Source organism: Ictalurus furcatus, chromosome 4, assembly GCF_023375685.1.
Source record: "Ictalurus furcatus strain D&B chromosome 4, Billie_1.0, whole genome shotgun sequence".
Taxonomy (NCBI): Eukaryota; Metazoa; Chordata; class Actinopteri; order Siluriformes; family Ictaluridae; genus Ictalurus; species Ictalurus furcatus.
This window is the reverse complement of record NC_071258.1, coordinates 12,029,482-12,056,484: the sequence shown is the minus strand read 5'-3', so window position 1 is coordinate 12,056,484 and position 27,003 is coordinate 12,029,482. Positions and strand designations below refer to the sequence as shown.

General features: G+C 38.0%; 4 protein-coding genes across 6 annotated transcripts in view; 2 read left to right on the top strand and 2 right to left on the bottom strand.

Annotated features, from left to right (window-relative positions):
- nup93 (nucleoporin 93) overlaps positions 1 to 3,182 on the bottom strand; it is a 33,560-nt gene extending 30,378 nt beyond the window's left edge. Inside the window, exons 1-2 of the mRNA XM_053622989.1 lie at positions 3,044 to 3,182; positions 60 to 248 (exon numbers count right to left, since the gene is read on the bottom strand). Of these exons, the coding sequence (XP_053478964.1) occupies positions 60 to 238 (179 nt within the window). The 5' untranslated portion in view covers positions 239 to 248; positions 3,044 to 3,182. The remainder of the gene's footprint in view (positions 1 to 59; positions 249 to 3,043) is intronic.
- Positions 3,183 to 4,416: 1,234 nt separating this feature from the next.
- Positions 4,417 to 5,242, bottom strand: mt2 (metallothionein 2). The gene is made up of 3 exons (XM_053622990.1): positions 5,101 to 5,242; positions 4,911 to 4,976; positions 4,417 to 4,830 (listed from the first exon to the last, which is right to left on the bottom strand). Exons 1-3 carry the CDS (start codon positions 5,123 to 5,125, stop codon positions 4,739 to 4,741), a joined length of 183 nt encoding a protein of 60 aa, XP_053478965.1. The 5' UTR covers positions 5,126 to 5,242; the 3' UTR covers positions 4,417 to 4,738.
- Positions 5,243 to 6,762: 1,520 nt separating this feature from the next.
- bbs2 (Bardet-Biedl syndrome 2) lies at positions 6,763 to 20,636 on the top strand. Of its 2 annotated transcripts, none has more exons than XM_053622984.1 (18): positions 6,763 to 7,016; positions 7,526 to 7,671; positions 7,748 to 7,975; positions 8,772 to 8,897; positions 8,981 to 9,043; positions 10,809 to 10,886; positions 10,991 to 11,095; positions 11,247 to 11,333; positions 11,428 to 11,563; positions 12,704 to 12,843; positions 14,871 to 15,009; positions 15,183 to 15,354; positions 16,296 to 16,425; positions 18,268 to 18,387; positions 18,528 to 18,665; positions 19,553 to 19,665; positions 19,781 to 19,929; positions 20,189 to 20,636. In XM_053622984.1, exons 2-18 carry the CDS (start codon positions 7,555 to 7,557, stop codon positions 20,293 to 20,295), a joined length of 2,148 nt encoding a protein of 715 aa, XP_053478959.1. In that variant the 5' UTR covers positions 6,763 to 7,016; positions 7,526 to 7,554; the 3' UTR covers positions 20,296 to 20,636. The 2 variants fall into 2 exon arrangements, with proteins under 2 accessions (XP_053478959.1, XP_053478960.1); XM_053622985.1 differs by having other exon boundaries at positions 6,891 to 6,980.
- A 2,155-nt stretch (positions 20,637 to 22,791) lies between these two features.
- b3gnt9 (UDP-GlcNAc:betaGal beta-1,3-N-acetylglucosaminyltransferase 9) lies at positions 22,792 to 27,002 on the top strand. Of its 2 annotated transcripts, none has more exons than XM_053622980.1 (2): positions 22,792 to 23,027; positions 24,804 to 27,002. In XM_053622980.1, exon 2 carries the CDS (start codon positions 25,056 to 25,058, stop codon positions 26,466 to 26,468), a length of 1,413 nt encoding a protein of 470 aa, XP_053478955.1. In that variant the 5' UTR covers positions 22,792 to 23,027; positions 24,804 to 25,055; the 3' UTR covers positions 26,469 to 27,002. The 2 variants fall into 2 exon arrangements, with proteins under 2 accessions (XP_053478955.1, XP_053478956.1); XM_053622981.1 differs by lacking the exon at positions 22,792 to 23,027 and adding an exon at positions 23,733 to 23,892.
- Position 27,003: the final 1 nt, after the last annotated feature.

The window sequence follows — 27,003 nt, the reverse complement described above, 5'->3', positions numbered from 1 at the left end:
TGTGGTATTAAAATAATAATCAAAAGGCGAATAAAAGGGTTGAACAGATGCACACTCACGCTTTGACATCGGCCGTGTCCTGTGAGGTCCTTGTGAGGGTGCGAGAGCGCAGCCTTTCTCCAGCCTGCTGGATCTCCTGAAGATTGCGTTCGACGTGAGGCAGCTCGGACACAGCCTCGGTCTCTGCTGCCAGCTGCTCGGCCTGCTGCAGCAGTTCCCCGAAGCCCTCGGCATCCATGTCCAAGCACCTGAGACTCGCAAAATATTACAGAGTTTATGAGCATGTGTGCACCTGCTAACCCCCTTCACAGCCTTAAGTTTCACACTCTGTAAGTAACAAAACTAGTATAAATGAGGAGAGTATGTGTATTACTGTTTTAGTACAATTTACTATCAAGTGTCAGTATTATTAAGCCTGAAGTTTAAATGACTCTCTGTTGTGCATAGTGCAATAAGAACAGTTCTTCCGTATAGGGTTGGACGTGTAAATACTCTCGGTCGACCTCTAACGAAAGGTCTGTGAAATTTGCTCACTTCCTATTAATGACCCGAAAAACAGCAATCCAAAACAAATGATTAATTAGGCAATTAACTAAACAATTAGGAGAAAAGAAATGCCGTTATACAACAGAAGGAAGAGTCAGTTAGTATCTGTAGTAGCAGATTTAAAAGATTTAGCCACGCTTAGGAGGTGCACTTTTACCATTTAGTCATCATTGTGACATTTTCAGCTCTCTGGGAGCTTTCCTTTTATGGAGTTTTGTCGGGCGTCACAAACACATGCGAGTACAGTGTCACTGAAATTTGTACCGAAATCTGGCAGGAATTTTTTATGAAAAGATGAAAAAGCCTATGAAAACATTGATAAATGAGGCCCACTGTCACTAACTATTTGATATTTTAGGTAAAAAGCCATGAACACTATTTAGGGATGGGTATCGTTAAGATTTTAATGGTATTACTTTCAATTCAATTTGATTTGTATAGCACTTTTAACAATGGATATTGTCTCAAAGCAGCTTTACAGAAACATATAAACACTGGATACAGATTTTAATTGTGTGAATTTATCCCTATTGAGCAAGCCGGTGGCGACAGTGGCAAGGAAAACCTCCCCAAGATGATATGAGGAAGAAACCTTGAGATTAACCAGACTCAGAAGGGAACCCGTCCTCATCTGTGTGTGTGTGTGTTAGTGCACGCGCACGCGTTTAGGAGTGATTGTCAGACAGTGTTTGATAACTAAAATCTCTCTCTCTTTCTCTTTGCCAGTATCAGCCAGAGGAGGATGTCCTCCAGGAGAGTTTTCAATTTAATTTTTTATTTTATTTTTATACCACTGTGGTATAAAACCACTGTGGAAGTGGTATCGACTTCGGTATCAAGTATCGTGTACTTTTGGTAGTATCGGTACTGACTACTAGATTTTTGGTAACGTGACATCCCTACACGAGAGACCTTGATTATGCGATGATTATATGTCATTTTTATTTGGGAAGACTGCCAGCACACATACCTGACATAGATGGGGCAAACAGAGATGAGCTAGCTAGGCAATCGAAAACTTTTGCATTTCTCTGTCTGAATATAATGCACATTTGAAAGATGCTTTGACGGACTCACTACGCAATATCAACAGAATTTTCTCAGATATCAACCGTTATATTTATATAATAGTTACAAGCTCTGACTGACAGTAGATTATTCAATGTTTTTATTCCAACCTTTAAAATTGTAAAGTTTTTTTTTTTTAAACAATTAAATTTTTTCCACTACTAAACTGATTGCATACATTTTTGTGTTACGTTTTTTTTTCCCCAGCAGACGTTAAAAATAAAAGTATTAAATACTGTTTTATTTACAGTTTCTTATACGGCTGGGTAAAAAAAAAAAAAGATCCTCCGATTTTAATCCATCTTTAATTTAACGAAACGATATCGCGTCAGGAAATCCCCGAGTCGATTCTTAACGCATGCTTTACTTGAGAGGACGTGAATATTATCTGTCCTTCGCCTCTTGTCCTCAACACGTCGCCATATTTCATGTTTTGAATTTTGAAAACTGTTTTATTTCTTAAACATGTTTCAAGTTGTTAATGAATTTCACTGTTGCACATTTGTTTTTATTATTTTTTACAGTAATATGCAGTGTGCAGTTTGTGCTTACCTTGTGTGCACTGTATGCACATATTTATGATTTCTTGTTTGTTACAAGAAATGTTTGTTACTCAAATTAAAAATAAAAAAGTATTTAAACGGAACTGTGTGCACCCTATTGTTAACGTAAACGTGTATTTCAGTAATACAGCCTAGTAGGAGGGTTTCAGTTACCAGCATTTATATTAAAACATGGATTCCATGTCTGAAAAACAAACATTTTAAATGAAACATTGATAACTAAAAGATATCGAATCGAAATTTAATCGAATCAAACCCATATAAATAAGAATCGAATCAGCAAATTGCTCCCAATACCCAGCCCTACTTTCTTAATTTAAACTCTATTTTTTCATGTCGTTTGTTATCAAACTAATATATCATGATACATATCGTGCATCACAGAAATACCATCAAGTATCGCAATACAGTATTTTTTATCATATCGCCCAGTACTCAACTGATTCATTTTATTTGTTTTTAATGAATGGTTTACACACTTCATATAAAAGCTGAAATGACACAGGGAGCCTCTCGGGCTTCAGGCTTTTAGTGAACTGATTCCTAACACATCTAGTCCGGCTAAATAACGTTAGTTAGCTACACGGCTACGTTACTCGGCTACTGTAGATGTTGTGGAAACGGATTTATTTATAATATTGTGCTAAAATATGGAAAGAAAACTGAAAACAAACATGTCACAACTATCTACATGCCTGAATGTATGAATGAGCAGCCCGGCTCGTTAGCTAACTACAAACACACGGGCTAGCTGAGCAGTTAGCCTGCAGGAGTCCAGCACGCGTCATGACAGGAAGGAAAGCACCGGTGTCCGAAAACAAGTAACTCAGTCCGAGTCTGATTAAGAGTCTGATCGTTTCACTTACCGCTTTATTGCCAAAATCCCTTAAATTGCGACGGAACACTCAAACTAATTGTTTTGACAGTTTAGAGCAAGAAGCACCGCATCCACATTACTCCAGTTTCACTCCCGGGTTCTGTACACCGCCGCCGCTGATTGGCTCATTCACCCCGCTGCGTCACGCGGCCGCGCTTTCAAAATAACTTTATTTAAAAACCAAACTATACAAACATTGGACAGACCTCAAAATAAACGTTTTTTTTTTTTTTTTTTTTTTTTTAAATTAATAGTACATTGAACATACAAATCATCACATTGCAAAATAATATTAAATATTAACAAACAATACATTTGCACAATAACTGTGGCCACAAAGTTGGAAGCACCCGATTGTATATAATGTCTTTGTATGCTGTAGTATTGAGATATCTTTTAAATAATTTTACTGAAATTTATACAAAATTTTTTACAATTATATAGTATTTACATAGCCAAGATATAACATACGAATAGAATCCCAGACTGAAGAGTCTTTAAACCAGGATGCCTTGGTTTTTAAGTCGTTTTAATTCTTTTTGAATGTCTTTAAAAACATCACTGGATATAAAGATTTGTTTTAAAGTCATTCTAGCTCTTGTTTTCCCCAGAGATTTCCCTTCACTGGAACTAAGAGGCCCAAACCTGTTCCAGCATGACAGTGCTCCTGTGCACAAAGTGAGCTCCATGTAGACATGGTGTGTTAATATAGGAGTGGAAGAAATCAAGAGGGCTGCACAGAGGCCTGACCTCGACCCCCACTAAACACCTTTTGGATGAACTAGAACACTGATTGCAACCCAGGCCTCCTCACCCAACATCAATGCCTGATCTCAGTAACACTCCTGTGTATGCCCTTAACTACGTAAATGAGAAATGTAAGTCACTCTGGCATCTGCCAAATGAAAGTGTAATTTAAAAAAAAAAAAAAAAAAATTCTAAGCATCTAACCCATCAATAACACAAATTAGATACAAAGCACCTAAACTTCAACATAAGACTTCTGCAGGCTGTTTTTAACCCACCATTTTTAGCTCATTTTCACACCTCTTTGTTACAAATGTGGAAGAGCTGAAGGTTTGTCCCCCCCACTCCTTCTGTAAAATACCTTATTAAATGTTTGAGATACTGAATGTAGCTTGGACCTCTAGCATGCTGTAGATTCAATAGAATACACTCATGATGTGGGTGAGTAGGTTTCAAGAAGCTCACCATTACCAACTGCTTAGAGCAAAGCATTTGTTTACTCCCAGCATGAAGACTAGAACTGGTTCCTCTGTAGATGGCAAAGCTACCATCAAGATGATATGAGGCACAATGAAGGATAAGAGTCACATTGGTATAAAAGTACTGGGCAAGTGATTGATTCAAGTCATTTATTATACATGACGATATGACAGTTACATGTATGGTTAGTCCACAAGTGTCAAAAACCCTATTTGACAAAGCTCCTACTCTTCAGAAGTGCACTTTAAGAAAGAGAAGGCCTTATACAAAAGGAGCTGACATGAGAAGAGTCATCATTAGAAACAAAAGCAACAAGTTTGACAAAAAAAAAAACAAAACAGATCACCATCAAGGACATGTACTACTGATACTATTCATTGGAATGTCCACATAAAGAGAAACCTACATGCTACAAGCTATACAAAGACAGAGTAACATGGAGGTAACGTTGGAGTCTTCACTGGCAGCACTTGGAATCGCAGGTATCACCCTTGCACACGCATCCAGACGCACACTTACTGCAGCCAGAAGGGCAGCAAGAGCAGCAGCCTGAGACACAGAGACACGTGAGCAATTGACAAGTCATGAACTAAAGTGGGGTTTCATTGAGAAGTTTAAAATAAGCTTACTTTTCTTGCAGCATGCACACTGGCAGTTTGAGCATTTACAGGATGTACCGCAGTTGCAGGTTCCAGCTGTCACGAGGAAGAACGCAGTATCGTTAACAAGGTATTTATTCACCAATTCAAGACACTGCTAAAACTAAACGAGGAGGGAATGACAAAAAAAAAAAAAGAAAAGAACACAACAACTACTTACTCTTGGAGCACTCGCAGGGATCCATTATCGTCTTGGGAAAAGCTCGTTAAGCGTCTTGGAGCCGTGTAGAATCTTCTCTGTGGTGGTTGAATGTGCTGTGTGAATGTGCAGGTGGTGAATTTATAGCACGCTCATGAGGTCAGGACGCGTGCAAAATCAGAGGCTCCGCCCCCAAACACACTGCACACGGCTTCACACTCATTCACTGACACAATTACGCCATCTAGACTGGGTGCAAACCCTCAAACAATAATTACACACGCCTCCCCCTAAATCAACACCTTTGTTTATATCATTATACACAAACCCTACTCTTTCTGATCAGCTTTCTTAGTTTCATTTCAAAAGCTCACCTGAGTCTGTTATCATGGTGGGAGTTTATGACAGCGTTGTGGTGTGTGACTGAAAGGCTTTTGTTTTTAGTTTATTCGTGAAGTTAGGTAATCAAATATTTGAAGGAGTCTGTGTTTAATGCTAAAAAGTTTCGGTTAAGTCACTCATTGCACACGGCACTTCCTAAAATGCACGAGGAAACTGCAAAAAAAAAAAAACAAACAAAAAAAAAACGGTCTTTTCAAAGCAATTGTCCCAAGGGGGGGGGTTAGAGTCAATCTCGAATAAACTAGAATCTTAACAGTCACGCACGCGTCGATTTAGAAAGATAAGTAAGATTAAAAAAAAAGCATTTAGGAAGATGACTATTTAAACAAATCTGTGATTAATGATCAAATGTACACATTAAAAAAATTATATAATTGGTTAAACTCAATTCTCAATTGTTCAAACTTAATTCAAAGATTAGAAAATATATTTAAATAATTTAAATTAATTTCTGAAGAGGTTCATTTCAGTTTATCTTTGTAATTACAGTTAATTTTCAGTTAGATGTTTTGCCTTGGTCAGTCACTGAACACTTTAATGCACGAATAAATTACAATAATACACAAATCCTTCAAAAGCAATACATTAATTAATTGTCCCAGAAGTAAAAAAATAAAAATAAGATAATACTCATTCTATTTAATCCCATTTAATCTCCAGTAAACTAGAATGACAAAAGTTGTGCCTTTTGAGAAAGAGAATATTAATAATAATAATAATAATAATAATAATAACAACAACAACAATAATAATCTTTCTTTGTAAGGAACATTTCAAGAAACCTGTGTTGTATTTAAATGTAAAAGTAAATATATTTAAATTATTTTTTAAAAATATTTTTTACAAACTTAATGCACAGATACAATAGCTATTTAAATAATCAAAATTTAATTTTTAAAGAATTGATCTTCCTAATTAGAGTTCATTTTCAGTGTTTTGCCGTGGGCTCTGTTTGCACACGGCACTTCCTCTGACTGCCATGGACCCTGTGTGCACGCGGCTAAATACCGGCGCGCGAGACCACAACAAACACAGAGTTTTTGCACTCAGTCATGATGATAAAGGGTTTTTTTGAAAATCAGCACGAGGCTGGTGTATCGAGTGCAATGTCTTCTCAAGCGAGGTCACGGTTCCCCAAAAAATAGCTCACAGTAGAGCTGAGTGCTACAACCGAGTGAAAGATCTGGTATACTATTTTCCTCCAGAACTCCCATTAAACTTCACGAGCAGACTTGCTGAAATGGCACGCGCGTTTCAGGAGTCTGCTGTAAAAACCTTGCTGCTAACTGCTTAATTTAGAAGCTGTAGCATATAAGAAATATATCCGCATTCATACGTATGTTTGAATATGAAGTGTTATGATAGATATGAGTGATAGTGAACAGAATTTTACATATGCACCACTGCTCCCCCCCATCCTCCTGCGTCAGAAATCCTGCGCATGCGCGGAAGAACTAGGATACTCTGCTTAACATGCTAGTCAGGAGAATACCTTCTAAGTACGAATCTTTTCTGTCAGTAAATAAAGGATTTGGGTAAGATTTTAAGATGCTTTGCTGTCAAATCCAGCGTCACACATGAGTATAAATTATTATTTTATGACCATTCCAACTGGTTTGTTAGCTTACTTTAGTTAGCAGCTTGACATGCTAAGATAAGCGCAGATATCTAGTTCTAAACTCGCCTCAGCAGTCAGATAGTGCGTTTCCCTATATATTCTCAAGCGATGTACCAAGACATGTCTGTTGTTGTTGTTGCTAAAGGCGATAATTAACTAATATTACTTATTCAGCTAAGATTAGCGATTTAGCACGCTAGCAAAAGTAGCTGGATTTAAAAGCCTTCCCAAGCGCACGGCGTTGCTAGGCAACCGCAGGCGACAGACGCACGTTAAGCTGTTTATTTCATTAGAAAGACAGGAGGATTTATGCACCTAGCATTATTGTGCTTTAGCATGACTTTTACTCCAAATTACAAATTACACACTCAGATCTATTTACTCCAAATGACTGAATATTCCTAAATCACATTTGATCTATTTAAGACTCTAGTCTGCACTAGAACTGTGCCATCATGTTGGTCCCAATCTTCACCCTGAAGTTGAACCATAAGATTAACCCACGGATGGTTACTGTGGGGAAATTTGATGGCGTTCATCCATGTTTGACTGCAGCAACGCAAGCAGGCAAGGTAAGAGTATCGTGCATTTTTGAAAAGGATTATCTTATTGAACCCCCTACATCTAAATCATTGTCAAACTGGCTAGGTATTCATCCACAACCCTCATGTTCGAGGGAAAAGGCAAGTAGCTCATCGCCTGAGTCAGAGTACCCAAGACTCCGACATCACCTTGCTTAATATTAACCAGGCAGTAAGCTGTCTTGCAGCTGGTACTTTGGGTCCCAACACGACAGGGGACACACTACTGGTGGGCTCCCAGACCAGCCTGCTTGCTTATGATGTACATGACAATGCTGACATATTCTACAGGGAGGTGAGTGCCATTCATATCTTTAATTGTTGAATGAGATTAAATGGTTCGGAAACCCTTTGAACCTTTCTTGAATGCATAGTTGAATTATAATCTTAAAAATTTACTATGTTTACATGGACAGCAATAATCTAATTATTGACCTTATTCTGAATAGGACAATATCCTGGTTAAGGTGTATACATGAGACGCTTTTGGAATTTTCCTTTCATGATCCCGTTTTACGTTATATGATCCTGATGTTTTCTTTTTGTCCCTTTCTCCCCTCTATGTCTGTGATTGATTTTGATGGTTAATATGTTTGGTGTTGTGTTTATGTGTTTCTATGCACCCACGGTGGAATCAAATTTCCTCTTTGAGGACATATTTATCTATCTATCTATCTATCTATCTATCGAACATAGATTGATTAACGGCACACATCATTACGTCCCCACGCCACGCCGTCCGACATTCAGTTTTAATGGAATTTGATGACGCCGAATGGAAAGAAAATTTTTGTATGTGTCCTGTCCTAAAATGTGGCGAAATCTCCCACACGATGTTAATAGTGTGCACATGTCTATAATGCGACTAAAATAGGAATACTCCACATGTCTTAATTCGATTTGTGTTTACTTCAAATATGACTTTAGCCGGATTAAGGTAATCAGAAATCGCTGTTTACATGGTATATTCTTAATCAGAGTATTGTCTTAATTGGGTTAATATCGGATTATTGTTGTCCATGTAAACGTACTGATAGTGGTCTATAAATTGTTCAATGAAAGTTCTCTGTGGTGTCACTTGTGTGTTACAGGTGACAGATGGAGCCAATGCCATTGTTTTGGGAAAGTTAGGGAACATCCATTCTCCCCTTGCTATTATTGGAGGAAACTGCGCTCTTCAAGGCTTTGACTATGAGGGAAACGATCAGTTCTGGACAGTAAGACACTCTGTCAGTTTCCCTTTCGTTGCTTGCAAAGATGTTTTAAAGGGAATTTTAAAGTCTGTTTTTGTGTCCGTAAGGTGACGGGTGATAACGTGAGATCAATGGTGCTGTGTGATTTCACTGGTGATGGGAAGAATGAGGTAAGGTTTAGTTCTACTGTTTAGATTGATAGATACTGTTGTGATCGTTTACAGTAGGGTGGCACCATGACACAGCGTGTAGCCATCTCGCAGCTTCAGGGTTCCCGATCGTCTCCTCGTCTTGGGTTACTCTTTGTGTCTGTTATGTTGTCCTCATGTCTGTGTTTTTTCCAGGTTCTTTATTTTTTTTTCCAGCCTCCCAAAAAAACATGCTGATAGGTGGATTGGCTATTCCAAATCCACTGTTCCACAGGGCCCAGCAAGACCCTGATCTAGATAAAGTAGTTACTGAAGACGAGTGACTGATTGTTCACACACAACCTACTTAAACTAGATGTAAGATTTATATTCACATTTACCGTTCATTTGACATGGGCGTGTCAATTCTGTTCAGTTTTATCTAGAGGTAGACTGATGTTGATTTTTTTAAAAAACCGACACTGATATTTTGCATGTTTATGTTCACAAGAACCGATATGCAGAACCGATATTTATTTATTGTTTTACTTCTTTTTTTTGACACAATGATAACACCATCACTGAACTGAACAAACAGTTTCATTTATAACAATTTTGTCAATTTCACTTCCTCCTTGCATACAAAACAAAACTCTTATTTATACAACGATAAATAGAGGGGTCTTAAAGAATGAAAAAAAATAAAGTGCACTGTTACCAAAATGTCTTTTTAAAAAATAAATAAATAAAAGTTTCGATGAGGTATGCAAATTACATGACTCAGTGAGTTTGTCTCTCTTTCTTAGCACCAAGCTGCTTAAACTACATATCAAGCATTTATGTAACACATCTCATTTGTAAAACATCTAATATGTGTATTAATGGCTGTTTATGTTAAATAAAGTTTATTAATTAAAGCAAAGCAAGTACACTTTCCGTGTTGACTGGTTTCCCCACAGATTTAGTGCTGCAATAGTGCTCCTGTGCGCAATTCTCAAAATGTATAAGTTTTTTCCGATATTACAAAACCGATAACCGATTATGGAAAAATGCTTCAATATTGGGGGGGAGGGAGGAACAATTATCAGTCGATCTCTAGTTTTATCATCATCATCTTATGTTATACGTAGATCTACACATTACTAAAATTGTATATGAACCGCATAGCAGTAACCAACACAATACTTAGCTCTGAGCTTCATAGAGTGATGAAAGCCTGTGTAATGACTGCACCTAATGAATCAATAAAATGTTGAAAGGATAAAGCACAAGTAAAATTGTTAAGAACGGGAGACCAATGAAGTTGTATGAGGACCCGCTATAGTCTAGTAGCCTCATGGTGTTAGTAATGTCAAGAGCAGTACATACTGTATTAAATGATAATGTACAGGGGTGGACGATGCATATGTTTATTAGATTGTTTATTAGATTAGATAGCGTGAAGTGCATTACAGAAACATACATTCCAAATGAAAACTTTTTTTCTTTCTTCCCCAAACGTCAATAAGTAATTTTGACTTTTTCTGGTTGTTGAACCTGCTTATACACTAGGCAACAATGAATTAAAACTTAATAGCCCAGAAATGAATTCTGCTTGTCCCGGGCTACTGATTTAGCATCCCCTGATGTATTTGGTACTACGCTATAAACTATACATTGATTGTAATTGATTAAAGTCACAGAAGCAAAATAACAGTGATATAAGCAAAATGTTTGTCTTCACGTGTGACTGGCAGTTCATATTTATTTAGCATTAACAGCATGTTAAATGATAAATGTGTAGTATGTTTCTGTGTATTATTTGCAGCTTCTTGTGGGATCAGAAGATTTTGACATCAGGGTATTTAGAGAAGATGAGCTGGTGTCTGAGATGGCAGAGAATGAGGTAACTTGTGAAAATAAATATTTGATTACTTTAACGTTGCGGGCTAAGAGAATTGTGTAAAAATCCACACTGCAAGTTTATTGGTGACTTTCTGTTTCTCTCAGACTGTAACATCATTGTGTCACATGCACGGAAGCCGGTTCGGCTACGCTTTGGCTAACGGAACGGTGGGAGTGTATGATCGCACCGCCCGCTACTGGAGAATCAAGGTACTGGGTTTTTTTTTGTAATGTAGTTAATAAATTGAAAGTGGAAAATTTACAGTGCAAACAACTTGTTACTGTTATGAGGGGTCTTTAAAAAAAAAGAAAGAAAGAAAGGTGAATAATGATACTGGCCTGTCTTCTTCTCTTTTCATAGTCTAAAAATCATGCAATGAGCATCCATGCTTTTGACCTCAATGGTGATGGAGTTGTAGAGCTCATAACCGGTTGGTCTAATGGGAAGGTGAGACTATTGCATGACCAGACACTTGCATCTGACTTAATTGCTTCATCACGCTTTGCCTCTTTACAAGATATCCTTTCTGATGATTGTCTAGATTGACGCTCGTAGTGATCGAACTGGTGAAGTTATCTTCAAGGACAACTTTTCTTCCTCAGTGGCTGGTGTGGTAGAGGGAGACTATCGCATGGATGGACAGGTCCAGCTTATTTGCACCTCTGTGGAAGGAGAAGGTGATATAGCAAATGCAAAGAGTATTACATTGAGTAATATATTTTAATATTTTAACATAACACGAAGGGGGGCACAGTGGTTTGGTGGCTAGCGTGTTGCGGTGGTTTCCTCCGGGTACTCCGGTTTCCTCCTCCAGTCCAAAGACATGCATTGTAGGCTGATTGGCATTTCCAAATTATTTGTAGTGTGTGAATGCGTGTGCGATTTTCCCCTGCGATGGGTTGGCACCCCGTCCAGGGTGTCCCCCACCTTGTACCCTGAGTTCCCTGAGATAATTTCCTACTTTTTATTAGGGAGATGCAGAAAACTTACCACACTGAAAAGAAAAAAAACTTCACTGCATTGCCCTTATGTTGCCTGATTTTTAAGTAAAAAACAGTCAACAGAAAACATTTCTTTTTAAGGATTAAATGCTGACTTCACTTTCTTCAATGCGTTACTGCAGTGGCACACTGAAATGCAATCACTAGTGCAGACACAGCCCTGAGCAATATTCAGGGTGTGGTTGTAATCAGAGAAGAGCCTGAAAACATCATTTTCCAGGAAGCGTTGCCATCCATATAAACGAATGCCCTTTATAGCATCATTATGTCTTCATTCCTATATAATTTGGCCATCAAATATTAAATACTCTTTGACACCATGTTTCAGCCAGAACTGTTTTAAATAGTTAGCCCAGACATCCTTGGATCAGTAATGCCTAAGGTTTAAGTCTGTTGGAGGGGATGCTTTATTTAATTTTTTCTTTCAGATTATGCATTATTCACTCATGTATGTAACAAAACAAAAAAATATTTGTAATGGTCTACAAGGGTCTTTAACATGAAATTTAAATGCTTTACCACAATTTAAAACGTTATTTCTTAAACACCCTGTCCATGTGTAAAATGTATAACGAACATGTGAATGCCTTGTTTTTAATTATTACCCTCCCTGAGGGTGTCACATGGTCAGATATGCTGACTCATTGATGCTAAGCGTGTGCAGTCAATTTATATACTTCCCTAATTCAATATGAGTTCAAAAATCACATCCATAGCACTGGAATTACCTGACAGATTTCAAAGTAGTGGCATCTGAATGAAGCAGACTACTGTGTTTCATCATCCGCTTATCCTTGTTTACCTGTTGTCTTATAGTGCGTGGTTACCTTCCAGCCAGTAAGGAGCTGAAGGGGAATCTTATGGATACAAGTGTGGAACAAGACCTCGTTAGAGAGTTGAGCCAGCGCAAACAGAACCTGTTACTGGAGCTACGGAACTATGAGGAAAATAACAAGGTCCTCATTCTTTATTTAATTTTTTTTCTCCCACATTTTTGAATAATAATAGTCATCAAGTCATCAAAACTCTGGAGTAACACAAATGGAACTATGGGAATTATGTTGTGATAAAAAATCAAAATAAATAAATTTTTTTAAATATTTTAGCATCTTCAAAGTACACACCCATTTTGCCTAGAATTTCCAGAAATGTATTCTTGGCATTTTCTCAACCGATTTCTCGAGGAATCTCCCTGAGATGCTTTTTAAACAGAATAAAAGTTCCAAGTCATCCTTTAAAAAAAAAAAAAATGTTTTTGTAAATAAAATTAGTTTTCTAATGAAAGAAACGAATATGTTTGCACAATTCTATTTTTGTCTACAACACCGATTTCAAACATTTACTCATACACCTTCAGATCAAAATATTTTTAAGATCATGAGAAATATTTCAGTCAAGTGTCTCCAGATTTTTGACTGGTAGTGTAAATACATGTACAAATAAATATGCGACATCTGTTCAGTAGACACAACATGACTTGTGGTTGAAAAAGCTGAAGGTTTTTCAGGGGAAATAAGTATTCAGACACTTTTGTTTTTTGTTATATAATATACTTCCAGTGCATACAGTATATCCACATCAAACTTACACACATAATGTCTTTTGTTTTACGAACAAAAGGTATGTAATCATAAGCATAAAGAAATTGATGGGGGAAAAAAGGATTTTGAGACCACAAAATACCAACAATAGTACTTTGTTGCAAAGCTGATGTTGGTAAATTCAGCTTCATGATGTCTATGGTAAGAAGTAGTTAACTTTCTGCAGCATTGTGGTTAAATTTTTGCCCATTTACTCTCGACAAAGAATCTTCAATTCCCCTGGGTCACAAGGGTCCTGCTGATAGGCTTGCAATTTCTGAATCCTTCATACATTTTCACTGGGATTAGAGTCAATAGATTGGCTAAGATATGCAAACACCTTCACCTTCTTCTTTTTAGAAAGCAGTTGAGTTGAGTTTGGCGGTATGTTTGGGCTTTGTGTCTCCACTTTCCCCCCACATTCAGTTTCTTGGCCGATGACGTTAAATTCTCCTCCGATATTTCCTGGTACATTACTCCATTCATGTTTCCTTTGATGACGTGTAATGCCCTAGTACTGTTTGCAGAAAAGCGGCCCCATATCGTGGTACTCCACCTCTGTACTTCACTGTGGGTATGATGTTCTTGGGATCATACACACAACCCTTCTTTCTCCAAACATGATGAGCTAAATAATTGCCAAAGAGTTCTAACTAAGTCTATTGCTCCAAAACAGTTCTGATTTCTCTAAATGTTTTTAGACATGCATCTCTGTGCTTCTTTTTTAACAGAGGAGTTTTGCATGAGTTGTGGGATTGGAGATGATAGTGTTGCAGTTCATTGCTTATTATTCTCTGTGTCACCTGCTGCTTTCAGGTCGTCCTCTAGCTCTTTTCAAGTGACTGCCGCCTTCTCTCTTACCTTCCTTATCATTAGTGTGAGGGTGCTTTTGTGCACCTGTCCAGGACAATTATTTGTGGTTCTATGAACTTTCCACCTGCATATTATCAAAACAGTTGTATTGACAGGAATGTTTAAGGTTTTTGCTATGGTTCTGTAGCTTCTTCCTCTTGGATTTAATAATGTTTTCCCAGAGAAATTTAGGGAGCTCTTTCACCTTCACCATGATTGCAATGTGTGTTGTATGAAATCTTCCCAACCAGTGGCAACATCTTTTGTAATGACACTAGGTGCACTTTGCATAAGTACTTTATTATTATTTTTTGCTGCATTTATATCTAGAACCTGATTTATATTTTATGTAACCATTACATATATAGATTTTAACATAGTGGCAGAATACTGTTTTCCCCTATCAATTTAGTTTTTTTAAACACATACAGTATTTTAATGCTTAAGAATACATACTTTTTTTGTGCATATTTTGAAGTGGATATATGCACTGGAAGTATATTAAATAACAAAAACAAAAGTGTCTGAATACTTATTTCCCCTCACTGTAGGCTGTTCCTGGTGTCATAGAAGGGGAAAGTCAGATGGGTGTCATTCCTGCCAACACTCAGCTCCAAACAGCCTTGAGTGTACGAACAGCCACTGAGAACCAGAGAGCCCACATAGAACTCAGCATATCTACACCCAATGGTAGGATCAACTACTCAACTACTAGTCACCTCAAACACCTCAAAAGAGCCTGTCACTGCATAACGGATAACAATTAAACATCCCTTTCATAATTCACAAACCTCACTTCCTGCACTGACTCCTCCCTAGGCCCCACATTTTTTTTAATGCTCTTGCTTTCTCTCTTCCTTTAGAGACCATCATTCGTGCTGTGTTGATTTTTGCTGAGGGCATTTTTGAGGGGGAGAGTCATGTGGTGCACCCTAGTGCTCAGAGCCTGTCTGGCTGCATCTGTGTTCCCATAATTCCTCCTAAAGACATTCCAGTAGATCTGCACATTAAGGCCTTTGTGGGTGGAAGGACAAGGTACATTTTTATCCTGTTGATAATCATATCAGTATGTAGTCATCCTGGAGGTCTAAATGGTAAAATTGCCAAAAAAAAAAAAAGGGCCAAATGGTAAATGATTAAACAGATAGCACTGACAAAGCAGCAGGGTCAAAGTGGAAGGACAAATATATTTGTTTAATTTTAATATTTACATTCTTGGACTCCAAAACAAAATGTTCCTAAACTGGTAAGGGCAAACGGAGACTATAACCCTTTTACATATGTGTATGTAGGACTAATATAATTGAATGGCAGGTGTCCACAGCTGTTAGACTTGACAGTTGTGTTTTTATTGTTGATAAGAAACTAGTCACTGCCAAAAGGTCACTGGAATTTTACTACTTTTGGAAAAAAACAAACCAAAAAAAACCCAGGAAATTTCTCCAAATAGGATGAACATCAAGGACAAATAAGGAAACCTGTTTGAAAAACTAATGCAGTTTTTTGCTTTAACAACAGAGAGGGTTGTGCATCATTCTAGAAAAGAATAATGCCAGACTGTACTCACTGAATTGCTATCACATTTAACAGTAGCAAACCTGTCAAGGAATTATCGTCTGGATGAACAGAACAAAGGAAATAATGGGATTCCTCCATTCCACAAAACCGTCTAAACTGATGTGCGTCAAACATCATTAACCCATTTTTAGTCTCATATATTATTCCTATATTAAGCTGTTTATTCTGTTTGCTAGGAGTTCTGAGCACAAAACAAAAACTCACTTATGTCAACAGACCATTTTCATTTAATTATTAACCACTGATGCAGCACAGAGCTCCTAAATTGATGCGTTGCATTAAAGCACACAAGATGTGACGTAGATCCAAAGTAATTTGGGAGAGCTTTGTCTATGTTTTGAGGAACACAGAAGATTCCCTATTTAATAATTACATCTTTTTATATCCCCTCCCTTTAGTACACAGTTTCACGTGTTTGAGATAACTCGTCAGCTGCCTCGCTTCTCCATGTACGACCTTCATGTTGATCCCTCAACCCCCCAGCCAAAGGGAAGAGTTACGTTCAGTATCAACGACAGGCCACAAAGGGTAAGGTAAACATACAAATGCACGCTGGTACAAACAAAAAGGCCCATCAATGAGTTATTTTCTTAAAAAGGGTTTTATAATGCTAACAGAGTTCAGATTTGAACTCAAATTTTGGTTTAGTGTTTTATACCACTGCACTAAAGCAAAGTCATTCTAATGTAAAGCCTGACCACTCGGCAGCCATCTTGGAAACGCTCCCAGGTAGTTATTTCCAGTCAAACAATTCCAGGGTCTTATCTTTTTGAATGCTGAGAGACCCATCAACCCAAATTGGATTGAGAAGATGACATTTTAAACATCACAATTGTTAAACTCTAACAAATGCAGTGTAGGAAATTGTGGGTCTTTTGCTCCAATAACACTAAGGCATAATGTTTCATGCTGCGACTGCGCAAGCACTTTTCTCCATAACAAGCAACACATGCTTGACAACAACACCACTTTATTTTCATTATTTTCAGCTGTTTCTAGGGAAACAGTAATTTGTCTGCCCAGGGAGAAGGCTTCCTGCTCCCTACTTGTATGCACTTAATGGACCGTATCCATCGAAGTTGCACAGAAAAACCGTAATGAGGGCAGATTTGGGTGCACGGAATGGTGTGGCCATGAATATGCGTCTGATTCTTGAAACTGTCACACAACATCAAAACAAGGACAAATGAATCAACTCCTGGGCACTAGTTCCTTATTTACATATAATATGCATATGACAATCCTTTGTTTTTAAATAAAGTAATGGTATCATATATGTGTGTATAGACCATTACGAATGGATTTTTCATGTTGTTAAAGTGATACACATAACATTTATACACACTCCTACCAGAAATGAGTTTGATTGTACAGACACACCACAGATGAAATTGATGAACAAGGAAACTCATGGTGGAATTTGCGTATGCTCACTTTACAGTAACATTGAATACGCCTCGGGCTGATGTTCATTAGAAGAGGAACACTGCACTGGGCAGCATCCATATGCTGTTCGGCCTTTAAGTGAGATTAGGATTGATTAACATTTAATTGATTGTTTATCAATGCAGTAGGAGTGTAATGTCATCTTTTATTCAATATGTGAGTTTATTCCCTCAGTTTATCTTCAGGTTATCATTTATAGCTTGTAAGATGTATTCCTATTTTCTATGAGTCTCTCTCAGACTGTTAAGAAAAAAGTTTTTATTTTTTTAACCTCCAGCTTTGCTTATTAGTCTACAATAAATAGTGCATAGACCTGCTTAAATGTATTAATCTGAAGATTGTAAAACACTTTGTGAATAGGTTTTCCTACCCTTGTATTTCTAAGTAAATTCGCCTTGTCTTGACCAAAGACATATCCTCATGTTGTTACAAATAAGTCAGGATCTAAGAAGCCCGTTAAGATAAAACTCCTGTTAGATAGGAGTTAATATAACAAAAAGTTAGTACAGCAACTAGATTAGAGTACCCTGTGTTAAGTTAAATACTTACTAAATGAGTGCGTCTTTAGTCTTTGTTTGAAGATAGCCAAGTACTCAGATAGGGGAAGTTCATTCCTCCACTTGGGTGCCACGTCAGAGAAGTCATGATGCATATCTTCCTTGTACCTTGAGAGATTGCGGGTTTAGTACAGCCATGCTAAATGACTGTAATTTGATATATAACATTAATTAGGTATAGTGTCTTTTATAGTGTTGCTTGGTATGATATCGCCCTCTGGTGGTACCCCTTGGGAGTGTCGGTGGAATCCAAACACTAGCTTCTTTGTGAGGAGTATGAGATTCGTTTTTGCTAATATACAAATTCCCTTGTGATTTAACTGTGCATGTCTGCCATTGCTAAAGCAGACTTTGTATCTATATTCAGGTTGTCATGTGGCTGAACCAGAACTTTTTACTACCTGAAGGCATTAACAGCCCAAACATGACATTCACAGCACTGCGTGGAGAAGGACTGCTGTCTATAAGTATGCGCTCCAGTGGTGAGGTGTGTGTGTGTTTGTTTTACCAAATATGTGCGTTATGAACAACTATTGTGTTACAAGACAGAAAACTTAAGAACTATTCCAAAACCTCAGAACTAATACTATTTTTTCCCTAATACTATTGGTACCATTGATCTTTCAGATAACACTAAATACAGATGACATCGACCTGGCAGGAGATCTGGTCCAATCACTGGCTACTTTTCTGGCCATTGAAGATTTGCAGGCCGAGGCTGATTTTCCTACCTACTTTGAGGAGCTTCGAGTCACTCTCACAGAGGTCACTAATAGAGTGTTTTGCTACCTGTTTTTAATGTGTGTTTTTTTTTTAAACCACTGAATAATATTCATGCTTTTATCCTTTTTTTGTGTGGTGATTGTTGTGGTGTTGCTCCCACACTGGCTCACTGATGTCACATATATACTTTTAATAGGTTAAAATGACCTGCATGGCTAGCTACATTGATCGATAAGGAATAAAACACGAGAGGCTATGCTGTTGTAGAAAAATAACTGATGATGTTTTGGTGTGATGAATCCCAACGTGAAATGGAAGGCCCATACCACCGTAAAGATTATTTTGCTATAACAACAATGTCCTATACCATAGCAATTTGCCAATGCTAACAATCTTTTATTTATTAAAGAATAAGACATCATATTTTTTAAAATCTGTTTATAGTTATACAGTATTTAATGTTGCAGATGTCCAGGATGTTAAATATAGTTGGTTGTCGGGCTCTCGAGAGACACAAGAGGAGAACTTTTGCCCTATTGTGGGGAGATTGCAAGTTTGAATCTCAACAATGCTGGGACTGCAAGAGAGCAAAACTAGCTGTGCTCTCTGGGTGGGAGATCAGAAAGATGCTGTGGATCTCAGCATTACGCTTCGGGATTCTCACTGGAATAGATCAACAAAAAGCTAAATGACTGAATGCTGTCATGCTATAAGATTAATTATAAAATAAAAGTAGTTGAACTAACATAGCATGAACTACATAATCAAGATAGCTAGCTTGTTCAACACTTGGATTAGATCCTAAAGCATCTTTTTGTAAGGATTATATTAGGAGGGACCAGTGAAATAGAAGGGACCACCACAGTCACCGCAATGGACATGCAAGTTATACTGAACAGCTATGCTGACATGCTTTACTGTGGTGCTAGGTGGACGAATTCCACTCGGTGCATCAGAAGTTGACCGCAGCCATGGCGGATCACTCCAGCCACATCAGAAACATGCTGGTGCAGGCCGAAGATGCCAGGCTCATGGGGGACTTGTAAGTGTCTTCGCTTGCACGTTTGCCTTTATAATATTGTAAATATGTCTGCTCTCATGTCTCATTCTGTCTCACTGTCTTGCACATACATCCACCCCGCACCTTTCTCTAACAGAAAGACCATGAAGAAGCGTTACATCGAGCTATATAACCTCAACCGAGATCTGATCAACGAATATAAAATCCGCTCCAACAACCACAATGCACTGTTGACCCGCCTTAAGGCTGTGAACCAAGCCATTCAGAGAGCCGGCAGGCTGAGAGGTAGGTGCAGAACTCACAGATGGTTTATGGTGAATCTCTTTCTAGAAACACTCAAACCTAAGGTTAATAATAAACAGATTAAAACTCAATTGTTGAACCTTTCTGTTTACGATGTTTATGCTTCTTTAACATCTATGGAAGGAGTGTCCAGTCTCACTACATTGACGATTTTGCACTTTCTGGTTTCTCATTAACATGACAAACAAACATGTTTAAATATAGCGTTGTTTTTTTTAATCTCTCTCGCTCTCTCTCATAGTGGGAAAGCCAAAGAACCAGGTCATCACTGCCTGCAGGGACGCCATTAAAAACAACAACATAAATGCCCTTTTTAAGCTCATGCGAGCAGGGACTGCTTCCTCGTGAGGAAGCCCCTTTGGTGATCACCTGTATCACCTACAGGGTGGAGCTCTGGCTATAGACCCAGCCTGCAGGGGGGGAGAGACGGAAACAGTGCTGAGTCCTGAAACCTCAGCTCTTACTGTTATGGAAAATCATGCAGGAGAGAATATCTACTCCAGGCCTGCTTCCTCGCTATGGCAGCAGTTGTATGTAGAGGAGTAGTTGGGTCTTGTGAAAGTGGCAGCTGGAAAGAATTTTTGTGTTCAACGAACAGTGGAATGTACGAAGGAAACTTTTTATAGGTGTATATAGGCACTTCTTATAATGTATGAGTAAAAATTTATTTGATTAAATGATTGAAAACATCTCTTGGTCATACACCTCTGTTTAAGCGTTCTCACTGCTGTAATGCTGTAGATCACTGAACGCATTTTGGTGTTCGATATCGTCAATATACAGTCGTGTGCAGATGTTTGCAACCGCTTTAATTGCATGTCACATTTTAACAGTTTATCTATACAGTTTCAAAACAATTTTTAGATATTTCAATAGCACCATTTATTAAGCATTTCTTATTCGCTCCTTATTCATTGGTTTTTAACACTGGAAGGACTCACTGGCTGCAATGTCCAGTATTGTAGACCAATTACGTTAAAAAAAAATCCGTCAGTATTAATGAAAAAAACCGAGACCATGCTGGTTTATTATTATTATTTTATTTATTCATTTTTTTAAACCAGATTTCATTCATATTGCCATCCGTGCAGATAAAAATATTTCTGGTTGATAGCCATTTTTATTAGCAAACTGATATGACCCCAGTGAGATTTTGACAGATAGTGATAACTCAGTGGTTCCAAATCAGTTTCAATTATATTTTTTCTCCATAAGATACAAGTGTTTTCTCCTGTAGTCTATAAAACAAGAGTTAGAGACATTCTTTGGCTGCACAATTCGGCTGCAAAACATCCATTTTTCCTTCATATGGCACATTCACTGATAATTATTTCAGAGGCACTTGTTTTACCAGACATGTTAAAAAAAAAATTATAGCAAGCATGGGGGTGTGAATTTAATAAATGCATTGAAGCCGACATGGACTTTATGGAAAACGCATCAAAGAGGAGACCTGTAAGAAATTACAGTCTTATCACTTTGTAAAAAGAAATCGGCTGCTACAGCAAATGGTCCATTCATCATAGCTATAATGAAAGATTCTCGAGATCATGATCCCACCATAGTAAAGTCAAGTCCATGTCTAGTCAGATGCCCTTTGTGATACAGCCACTTTTGCTTTTAATTTGAATGTCAGCAACATCCTCTGTAATTTATTTGGGCTTGTTTGGGTGTATACAGTGTCATTAAAACAAACTCACTGTGTCTCATGCTCAGTAGTTCATACTGTGACACATGGCAGTGTCGCAGAATTTTAATGTCAAATTCTATATGTCTATTTTTTTTTTCCTTTAAATGTGTCAAAGAATGTAATTTTTGAAAATTTTTGCTTTAAACATGGATGCTAGACAAACAGAATGCTAACATGAGTAAAGCCAAAGGAGTTTTGCTTTTACCTTACTCAAAAAAAACTACCAAGTGTTTCTAAATTTATTATTATAATTTTTCTTAATAATTTCTGTTTAATCTACTGTATATTGTCCCATCCAGCATCACATCCATCTGGGTCAATAAGAAGATTTAAGTTTGCACAAAAAACAAAACAAAACAAAATACTGCCTCTTTGTTTTAGACAGGAGGTTCATTCTACCTACTTTACCTATTCTACAAATTACATGTTTTCTTAATTTTTGAAGCAAACAAATTAAACACAGTAAACAAACTCTGCAGCAAAAAAAAAACTATTTAAAAAAATTCTGCAAGTCTTAATGCGCATTTACTTTGTATTTGATGAGCTTAAAAAATAAAGTCAGTACTTAGTAACACCCCCTTAGGCAGATATCACAGTTTACATATGCATTTCGTAGCCAGTTAGGATTCTTTCTCTTCTTGTTTAATGAATTTCCACCCACTGTTTCTTGAAGAATGCTACTAGTTTTCAGATATTCTCCATGAGGACCTTCACGCATGCACATCATGTTTGGCAGACCTCTTTTCAGCTTCAGGTTTTTGACTGAGTGTTGCATTTTGCTTCCAGAATTTGCTGATATTTACTGGAATGTATTCTTCCATCTACCTGTGCAGTCTATCCTGTGTCCCTGGCTGCTACACAACCCCAATGCATAATAGATCCATCCCCATGCTGAATACTTATTCATGTTTTACTGATTTTATTTCTGTTAATGACAAAAACAGACTGACCAAAAAGGTACACAGGTCACACCCAGGGTTCACGTTTACATTTCTTGTCATTCTTTTGATTGGTAAAAAGTTTTGCTGCGGTTTTCTTTTGTAACAATAACGTTAAAAAAAAAAAAAAAAAAAAACTTTTGCAAACAGTTGATCCCGTCGCGCGCCCTCCTTTCTACCAAGCGTACGCGCTGCTTGCTGTGCTGGCATCTGGAGGTCACGTGAACACCTCAGCTTCTTAAAGGGGTCGCCCGCTTTAAAAAAGAAGAAGAAGAAGAAAGCTAGTCTTTCCGACGACAGCGCGGTGTAAGAAACATCAAGGCTCTACCGATTTAATTTTTTTTTTATTGAGCAAGTATACACAGATTAACGCGTTGGGTATTTAATATGATGGAAGCACATGCTCTGAATTGCTCTTCTTAACCTCTTTGTGGTGAGATACCAATTTTTTGGTAAGTTTACTTTTGCTTCTCTTAAATTTATACAGAAAACTTTTCCTAACAGTTTGAAATACACTATGTGCTCATTTTGATAATAACGTTAGAAAAACTGAAGAAAAGTGTACAGTAAGTAAAAGGCATGTGGGTATGGAGCATGTTAGGAGTGTAACCCGATTCTTGCCTCTGGCCAAAAAGATTGATTTGCAAGAAGGATATTTTACATCTGGACATCTTTAACCAAGCCAGCCCGAAGGAATGAAGGAAATTGCTTTTCTGTCTTATTCACACACACACACACACACACGTCCCAAACTAAACTAAAATGTTTTCTGTTACTTCAAAAACATAGTAAAGTTCATTCCTTAATGTCTGTCACGCCTCCTATATTTCCATTGTGCAGATGAATATACACCGAGCAGCCATAACATTAAAACCTGTCTAATATTGTGTAGGTCCATCTTGTTTGTCCAAAACAGCTCTGACCCGTCGAGGCATGGACTCCACAAGACCTCTGAAGGTGTGCGGTGGTAACTGACACCAAGACATTAGCAGCAGATCCTTTAAGTCCTGTATGTTCTGAGGTGGAGTCTCCATGGTTTAGATCAGATTTGTTTGTCCAGCACATCCTGCAGACGCATGATCGGATTGAGATCTGGGGAATTTGGAGGCCAAGTCAACACCCTGAACTCTTTTTCATGTTGCCTTGTCATGTCTGACACCTTTCCATCATAGCCAGCATTAACTTTTTCAGCAATTTGTGCTACAGTAGCTCTTCTGTGAGATCAGACGGACCAGACGGGCTAGCCTTCTCACTCCACACGCATCAATGAGTCTTGAGTGCTCATGACTCTGTTTCTGGTTCCTTGGACCACTTTTGGTAGGTACTAACCACTGCATACTGAGAACACCCCAGAAGACCTGCCGTTTTGGAGATGCTCTGACCCAGTCATCTACCCATCACAATTGGGCCCTTGTCAAAGTCACTCAGATCCTTACATTTTCCCATTTTTCCTGCTTCCAACACATCGGCTTTGAGAACTGATTGTTCACTTGCTGTCTAATATCCCACCCCTTCACAGGTGCCACTGTAATGAGATAATCAATGTTATTCACTTCACCTGTCAGAGGTTTTAATGTTATGGCTGATCTGTCTATAGCTCTATAATATCGGCACAAGGAATGTTAATGTGAACGTTCATATGAGCTGTTTATCAAGTAAACAACTTTTAATAAGACAACAACTGTAATGAATCATGTTCAATTTGCAGGGATGCCCTCTGTTGTTTCAAGACTAATTGTTGATATAACGTTTGTGAGATGCAAAAGGTTCTTTGGCAAGCCAATAGCATGTTATTTCACATATGTAACTGTAATGTATATATGAACTGTAAAACTGTGAACATTTCTACTTGTATTTAGAAATCAGGTGAAAATGTGACTAATGCATTATCTGTGATAACTCTTTAAATAGTTTTATATATATATATATATATATATATATATATATATATATATATATATATATATATATGTAGTGTGTGTGTGTATATATATATATATATATATATATATATATATATATATGTAAAAGTAGGATTTTTCAGGTCAGTTATTAGCACTGTAACGTAGAATTTGTTCTACAGTAATAATTTGATCATTTTAAGTTTTAAGGGCTTTTTTATACTGTCTATAAAATACTAATAAAATACTATATAAAGTATTTTATATACACACATATATATTTTAACTGTTTGTGTATCTAATGTAATACTGTATTTCTGTTTTTAGGAACTGCCTTTGACATGGGATATGACAGTGTGTTAAAAAAAAATTAACTTGTAATACAGACTGTCTGTGGCCGGCATACTAAGAATTGTAGTTTCTCAGATTAATTTCCTTATAGAGAGAAAAGCCTTCCCAGCTGGAAAAAATCAAGCTCACACTCAAGGAGGGAATAAACATTGCTCCAAATGGAGTCTGGTTCGGTTGGAATCGTTGGCATTGAGGAAATTGTGACAGTATGATGAATCTGCAGATTCCATGCTTAGTGAGCAGTCTAAGAAAAGAGACTTGTTAAACCCTGGGTTTTCACTGTTGAACAGAATGAGGAGAATCCACATGAAGGGAGATGTGCTTTGCACCCTCATCTTGCTGGTACTAATCTGTATTTTGTGGTATGCCCACCAGAGTTTAACACCTATCTGGGAGACGGTGCGTATCGAACATGTCTCTAGCAGCTCTCGAGCCCTTCTTGGAGCACCAACAAAAGGAATCTCGCTACCCTCTCAAACTTCTCATTTACTTCATTGTGATCATGAGCCTACACTCCAGGTGCAAACCAAATCTAAACCACGGACTAAATTAAAATCTCCAAAAAGCCAAGTTAAATCAAAGAAAAAAGATGGGAGGAAAAAAGCTACAGCGAAGACTACTACTGTGCCCACTCTTCCTCAGTTTGACTTTGAGAATTACCTTCGCATGAAGGACCAGCGGGAGTTCAAGGTGCTCATTGACCAGCCAGAGAAATGTAAAGGACCTAAAGGTGCACCATATTTACTGATTGCCATTAAATCAGTCGCAGTAGACTTTGACAAGCGACAGGTTGTGCGACACACCTGGGGCAGAGAAGGTGTAACCCAGAAAGGAATGAACATCGTGACTGTTTTTCTTCTTGGAGTGCCCCAGAATGTTACGGCGCTTCCCTTGTGGGACAGGTTGTTGGCATACGAGAGTCACATGTTCAAGGACATCCTGCTCTGGGACTTTGAGGACACGTTCTTTAATCTGACACTTAAAGAAACTCACTTCCTCCAATGGGTCAACTCAAGCTGTTCGAACGTGCAGTTCATTTTCAAGGGTGATGCAGACGTCTTTGTGAACATCGACAACATTCTGGAAATGCTCGGCGGTAGACCAGCTGGTGAGGATCTTTTTGTCGGAGACATCATCTTCCACGCAAAACCAATTCGCAGACGTAACAGTAAATATTTTGTTCCTGAATTTATATATGGCCAGGGGATTTATCCTTCATATGCAGGAGGCGGAGGCTTTGTCATGTCAGGCCACACTGCACTTAGGTTGCATATGGCCTGCAAGGAAGTGGAGCTCTTCCCCATAGACGACGTCTTCCTGGGAATGTGTCTGCTCAGGATCGGACTTAAACCGAGCCGCCACGAGGGCTTCCGTACCTTCGGAATCGTGCGTCCATCGGCAGCGCCACACCTGCAGGTGTTTGACCCATGTTTCTACCGAGAGTTGATGGTGGTGCACAGCCTGAATGTGCCACAGATCTGGCTTATGTGGAACCTCCTACATGACCCCAGCATACGCTGTCATACTAATCAAGCTCATACAGCGGAACCATTCAAGTGGACAAAAAACACTGCTGAACAAGTTGAGACTGAGGATTCTGCTAATGCTGACTATGACATGCAAGTGTTTGTGAAGCACTGAGAAGTTCATGCTGTGAAATGCAGGTAAAGACTGAAGACCTGAATGTATAGGGTTTGTTTGACAGTTTCAGCCCAGATATAATATTTCTAAACATCCACTGTTTATGATTGAACAAGAATCACAATCCCCTAGTGTTCGAAAAGGAATCTTGTCCCCTGGCTACTGATGGCACTGTTATGATTTATAAAAGCAAACTGTGGAGGCCAATGACGTTGAGAAAATATCATTTTCTAGGGACAGTAAAGCCCATGGGGACAGAGCCAGTTCTGCTTTACTAAAGCCCATTGGTTAATCATAACGATAGGAATGTGGAATACTGTAGATACTCAAATTGTACCACTTATCATCACAGTTACTCGAAATAAGCATGGTTCTAAACTTTACAGTTAACTTTGTTGGAAACTGCTGTAAATAAATGCTACTAAAGCACGAGGGTGAAAATGCTGTTCGTGCCAGAGCACTGAAGTTGAGCATGCACTATGTACAGTATGTAAGGTTTTCTTTTTCCATATTTCCAATAAAAAGAAAAGGAAAA

What these genes read in the sequence shown, in the direction of transcription:
- b3gnt9 (XM_053622980.1), top strand. Translation starts at nt 25,056, where the DNA reads ATGCTTAGTGAGCAGTCTAAGAAAAGAGACTTGTTAAACCCTGGGTTT.
- bbs2 (XM_053622984.1), top strand. Translation starts at nt 7,555, where the DNA reads ATGTTGGTCCCAATCTTCACCCTGAAGTTGAACCATAAGATTAACCCA. An exon ending in CCCGCTACTGGAGAATCAAG is followed by an intron (nt 11,096 to 11,246) that starts GTACTGGGTTTT and finishes CTCTTTTCATAG; the next exon opens with TCTAAAAATCATGCAATGAG. An exon ending in CCGGTTGGTCTAATGGGAAG is followed by an intron (nt 11,334 to 11,427) that starts GTGAGACTATTG and finishes ATGATTGTCTAG; the next exon opens with ATTGACGCTCGTAGTGATCG.
- mt2 (XM_053622990.1), bottom strand. Translation starts at nt 5,125, where the DNA reads ATGGATCCCTGCGAGTGCTCCAAGA. An exon ending in TCCCTGCGAGTGCTCCAAGA is followed by an intron (nt 4,977 to 5,100) that starts GTAAGTAGTTGT and finishes TCCTCGTGACAG; the next exon opens with CTGGAACCTGCAACTGCGGT. An exon ending in GTGTGCATGCTGCAAGAAAA is followed by an intron (nt 4,831 to 4,910) that starts GTAAGCTTATTT and finishes TCTGTGTCTCAG; the next exon opens with GCTGCTGCTCTTGCTGCCCT.